Source organism: Dermacentor variabilis, chromosome 8, assembly GCF_050947875.1.
Source record: "Dermacentor variabilis isolate Ectoservices chromosome 8, ASM5094787v1, whole genome shotgun sequence".
In the NCBI taxonomy this organism is placed as follows: Eukaryota; Metazoa; Arthropoda; class Arachnida; order Ixodida; family Ixodidae; genus Dermacentor; species Dermacentor variabilis.
This window is the reverse complement of record NC_134575.1, coordinates 78,263,011-78,269,139: the sequence shown is the minus strand read 5'-3', so window position 1 is coordinate 78,269,139 and position 6,129 is coordinate 78,263,011. Positions and strand designations below refer to the sequence as shown.

At 42.6% G+C, this 6,129-nt stretch overlaps 1 protein-coding gene across 1 annotated transcript in view; it reads left to right on the top strand.

The window, feature by feature from the left end:
• Positions 1–6,129, top strand: part of LOC142590346 (uncharacterized) — a 173,888-nt gene that overhangs the window by 19,154 nt on the left and 148,605 nt on the right. Inside the window, exon 6 of the mRNA XM_075702401.1 lies at positions 4,906–4,981. Within this exon, the coding sequence (XP_075558516.1) occupies positions 4,906–4,981 (76 nt within the window). The remainder of the gene's footprint in view (positions 1–4,905; positions 4,982–6,129) is intronic.

Below are 6,129 nucleotides of genomic sequence, written 5' to 3'. Positions count from 1 at the left end.
AGAGACAGAAAACACAAACGGTGTGGAATGTATAGCGCGGTGTTTGCTGTACCTTGTTATTCTTCGCTGCAGCAGCTCTGGCCTAATTCGCTATGATTTGCATTTGCTGTTGCTTTTTTGCCATTGGCTAGCTGATTTTACTAGTATGTCCAGCATATGGGTTTGCTGGAGTTTTCTCCTACGATGAGTTGTGTAAGAGACTTCTATGAATAAACGCACCGGTGTTTTGCGCTATAGAGCGCACAGACGAGGACACAAAACGATGAGACACACAAGCCCCACGAGCGTTTCGATATCACTTCGACATGTGAGCAACTTAATGGGCTCCGATTTTTGCGGAGTGTTGGCACACTCGGAAGAAAAAGTGGTCGTGGTAAATGGCTGGGTACGATAAATACAGGATCGTTGTCTCATTTGTTGACGTACAGTCCGTGCTTCTTACGGCACGAAATCCCAGTGTGTGAGGATTAGGATATAAGTATTGTTCAAGAGCAAAGACAGTGTATAATATATCGGATTAAGTACGCATTTCGAGAGCTAGTCTGGTGCGTAAGAATGTGTGAACACGGGTACACAATGAAGAGTTCTTTGTAAAAAAGAGGTTCTAACGCCATCGTTTTCAGTATTTTGCTTTCGCTAACAAAGGAATCGTATTCGCTGCATCTAACGCAGTCTTCGTTGTTTGTTTGTGTGCTTTAGTCTTCGCTATTTTATGCACAGCATTTGTCATATACAACATGGGTTTTCAAGGAGCTCGAATTAGGATAGGTCCATTGGTCATAATCACATGAGTTAGTACTAATAAACAAAATTTCGGTAACGTCGTTGGACCGCGCTTGAACATCGATCAGTCCCAACAGCGATCATCATGATAACGATATACCGTTCGCTAACGTTCAGCTCACCCAAATAATAATAATAATAATAATAATAATAATAATAATAATAATAATAATAATAATAATAATAATAATAATAATAATAATAATAATAATAATAATAATAATAATAATAATAATAATAATAATAATAATAAATTATTATTATTATTATTGGTGAAACATGTATAGGAGAACTTACCAGCCCTCTTGTTCAGTGAGCAGGACACCACATGGGTTGAAATCGCAATCGGGTGAAATACACGTGTACTGCCGAAAGGACTGGCACATAGCCACATAGGAGGCAGTTACGACAGCGTAGTTGCGATTTGACTGAAATAATTGTGTTAACTAAACTTCCGATATAATTTCGACGTAAAGATGAAGGAAAATCTGTGTAAAGTACATAAATTATTTTGGAACAGGCGTAATTAGCAGCATCAAATTAGCCGAAAAAGTCTGTATTATAAAAAATGTCTTCCTTGTCATCTTTGATATTCCACATTTGCTGTTGCTTCTTATGTGCCGGTGTCTAACGGTAATTGATCGTTAATGAAGGGTGTACGAATCCCTTCAAAGGAGGCAGAGCAGGCTTAATATCAAAACATAAAAATTGCAACACGCCCCTCCTGGCTCTCTGTGGGTCACTACCACGGAAATTTACAAATGGCAAAATTCGATCAATGGCATCTTTGCAGTACAGTGTGTCTTTTCGCTGCTTTAGTACTACTACCATTAACGTCGGCAACTATCGTAAGCTGGGGTCGGCCGGAATTTATTTCTTTTTGACCGCTGTATCTTCCCTCACTCTATCCATGCAGCAGATTATTCTTATCTTCGCCTATGTTATAATGACGCAATTCGTATTTGCCACGTCATACCTGAACGCTTGCTGGAAAGCAAATGTCGCTCCCGGAGGTGGTCGCGCGAGCTTTCATTGCGAAAGCCTTATATTCCTCATGAAGCCGAAGGGCGTCCTTCGGGCGTTAACAACCAATGGTACAAAAAACCCCCGTGATCAAGGGACGAAGTCACGCACCTGGCGCTGGACCTGGTGCGGGTGGCACTGCGAAATCCCACGATGAACACTCACGGCGTCGGACGCTCGCCGGGGCCCGCACCCAAAAAATTCACTTTCCCAATTTGCGAATTGAGTTGCCCCACGTTCCAAACCGACCTGGCCCTATTCCAAAATTGACTCGGCCCCCATAAAAAATGACTTAGCCCTATTCGAAAATAGTTCACCCAAGTTGTAAACCAGCCTGGCCCAAGTTCAAAATTTGGATGACCCAACCCCAACATTCACTTTGACCAATACGAAAAATCAGTTGACCCACGTTTTAAAGCTAACCTGGCTCACTCCTACAACTGACTTGGCCCACCCTCATAAGCTCAGTCTCCCACTGCCAAGATTCACTTTGGCCAATTCGAAAACTGAGTTCGAAACCAACCTGGCCGCCTCCTGTAATTGACTTGGCTCACACCCAAAAACTGGGTCACCCATCCTTGAAATTGACTTTTCCCCATTCGAGCACATGACCAAGTAAAAATATCGCGCAGAAGAATCAGAATTATTTCGCATAGAACGCACCTAAGGAGACTAAGGTGCCTCTGTCAACTTTTCAAGTTACGGCTGTGAACTTGGGAAACGTTTGGTGTATAACTCTCAGAGATGTGTGTCCTTGGCGTTTGCAAGGTCGTTCGCAGCCCTAGCTCGTGGTGTCGGTGACAGTTCTGTGTAAAATTCCTCCTGTGAATGCCCTGTGGCCGGTGCAAGGGCCCTGTGAAATTTGTTTACTCTGCTGTGCTTTCTGGAAGATTTGGTTTGTTAACTGAACATTTTTTTAAACAAAAGAAGTTAGCCAGTTCTTGCTCTACTATATCGTCGTCTATATGCTTACACTTAGGTACTAAATACTGACATTTGTCTACAAAAATCCACAATAGAAGATTAAGTCCGCAGTTTCAGTCCATCATTAAGTCCGCAGTTTATGACCATAGTCTTTGTGGAACAGCGAGTGAGAGGCAGCAATAATAATGTTTGTGTTTAGAGCAGGCACAAATGGTGAGGAAGAAGCTTGGCAAGCGCGTGGAGCTTTCTTATTTTAAACGATGGTCAGATCAATCAGCAATTCTCCCGCTGCAGTGTAAACAATGAGAAATGTGCACATATTGTTTAGAAAAGAGAAGAGCTGTCTGCGGAAATTCCAAACAAAGCTATACCAAACGTTGGGATGAGGACATTCCAGCTTTGTGCCTGGTGATTTTTCTATATTCCGGAAAATTTCCCGCAATTTTTTTTCTTTGTGTACGCTTATCCTGTCTGTTTTTTTACGCAGAGAGATAGAAAGTGAACAATTTTGTGTGGGTATTTATAAGTGACGTTCCTAAACGCCTGCCTAACTTTGGATGACCCTGACATGTCGAGTGCACCTATGACGTAGTTGGACATACAGTTGCCGAACATGTCATAATAATTTCCGTCCATTGGCGAGACAAGGCTAATGTCTATTTTGCATATTAGTGTATTCCACTTGGATGTATACCCACTTACATAGTTTAAACATTGGTTATATTAAGACCATAATGGCAGTAGAGTAGAGATTACGAGTCCATCTTTTTTGCTATGGAATAGAACCGAGGACGAAGACTATATCAATCCTTAGTAATCGGCACTTTAGTTAAGCATTCGATAAATAAATGTTCCATGGCAAGAGCTTCGTAGATATGTTGTACTTGTCTGTTTTCCTAATTCGCAAGTGCGCTTCTGTTCATTGCATACTTGCCCTGCTAATGGCAGCACTTGTCGTGGTTCAAATAAAATTTAAGTACTAGCTGCACATGCTGGTGTCCCTTGAATAGGCTCGTTTCATAACGACACCTACAACTGCACTTTACACGTCATCAGAGAAGCAAACCGAACTCGCACACGGTGTTTGCAAAAAGAAAGCGACCATGCCGCCATTAGCCTGGCCAAAATGCATCGCGGGAAAACGACCTTTACTATTACGAAAATAGTTTAATGTTGAATTTTCATCGATCGGTGCTCAAGCGGCGTCCGCTTAGTGGCAATCCTGAGGCCATTCCCTGAACTACGGTGACGAAATAAGTTTCCGGTAAATTTGGAAATCACGGTTCATTGAGACTTCGGGGGAAAATAATACAAATCAAGGCACGAAGCCCCCCAAATTGGTGTAGGAATATGTAGACATACGCGCTATAGCATCGGGATGTCTCCTGCGTGGGTGTGTCCTTGGTGCTGGCAGGCTTGAATGATGCAGTTGAAATTGTCAGGTTTCGCGTCCGAGAGCAACACAACGCTACGAGAAATGCCGCAGTTGGCGACTCCTGAACAATTTGTACCGCCAGGTGTTCTTAACGTGCATTTACATGCAAGTACACGAGCTTTTCTTTAGCACTCTCGTATCCGTAGAAATGCGGGCGCCCAGGCCATAAACTGAATCTGCAGTCTTGTTCTCAAGAGGAAAAGGCTATATAGCCCCTGTGCCACTGCGGTCGGTGATCCTTCAATAGCAACAATTTCGCGAAAGCAAATGCTTCAGGATGCATGCCAACTAAAGCGTTGTTTAGTGTTGATATTGCAGGCACTGATTTCCGCCAGCGGCAATCACGTGCAGTCGGAAATGTTCTTGCCTGCCTCGGCGTTATTAGGCGTTTCTTGAAGTCATTCTTTGGTACAAAGATGCGAAATACGCCTTGGTAAATCTATGGCTGTAGCATTTTCCTGAGAAATAAATGGTCGCAGATATGGCTATTGCTGGCAGTAAGGACGGTATTCGTGCGGGGAGCAAATGGAGAAAAGCTTTTGTTTTGCAGATATTTAAAGCAAATTAGATGTTGTTTTTATTTTTTATTTAAAAAATCTTAGGCATAGGTGTTAATTATTCCGTGTGCTCGCGCCAAGCTTTTGCTTTACGCCAACCTAGTTCAACGCCGTCATCACCGCGAGAAATTCCGAACATTGTTCACTGTTCTCACAAGCACAACTCGCCCTTCTCTCAACCAGGAACCGCCGGCCGGAATGAAGGCAATATCCGGTGGATTGCTAATCGTGATGGCTGGATTACAGGGAACCGTCGACGGTGAGTCACTTTGATAACACTGCCTTTTTCAACACAAAGGAGTTGTGAATCATTTTTAAACAATACTCTGCCATATATATATTTCCCTCCCGAGACTGTTAAGCATTACTTTAGTTTTCTGCAGATTAATTTTTAGACCCACTCTTCTGCTTTGCCTCTCCAGGTCAGTGAGCATGCTTTGCAATTGGTCCCCTGAATTACTAAGCAAGGCAATATCATCAGCGAATCGCAAGTTACTAAGGTATTCTCCATTAACTTTTATCCCCAATTCTTCCCAATCCAGGTCTCTGAATACCTCCTGTAAACACGCTGTGAATAGCATTGGAGATATCGTATCTCCCTGCCTGACGCCTTTCTTTATTGGGATTTTGTTGCTTGCTGTATGGAGGACTACGGTGGCTGTGGAGCCGCTATAGATATCTTCCAGTATTTTTACATATGGCTCATCTACACCCTGATTCCGTAATGCCTCCATGACTGCTGAGGTTTCGACTGAATCAAACGCTTTCTCGTAATCAATGAAAGCTATATATAAGGGTTGGTTATATTCTGCACATTTCTCTATCACTTGATTGATAGTGTGAATATGGTCTATTGTTGAGTAGCCTTTACGGAATCCTGCCTGGTCCTTTGGTTGACAGAAGTCTAAGGTGTTCCTGATTCTATTTGCAATTACCTTAGTAAATACTTTGTAGGCAACGGACAGTAAGCTGATCGGTCTATAATTTTTCAAGTCTTTGGCGTCCCCTTTCTTATGGATTATGATTATGTTAGCGTTCTTCCAAGATTCCGGTACGCTCGAGGTCATGAGGCATTGCGTATACAGGGTGGCCAGTTTCTCTAGAACAATCTGTCCACCATCCTTCAACAAATCTGCTGTTACCTGATCCTCCCCAGCTGCCTTCCCCCTTTGCATATCTCCTAAGGCTTTCTTTACTTCTTCAGCCGTTACCTTCGGGATTTCGAATTCATCTAGACTATTTTCTCTTCCATTATCGTCGTGGATGCCACTGGTACTGTATAAATCTCTATAGAACTCCTCAGCCACTTGAACTATCTCATCCATATTAGTAATGATATTGCCGGCTTTGTCTCTTAACGCATACATCTGATTCTTGCCAATTCCTAGTTTATTCTTCACTGTTTTT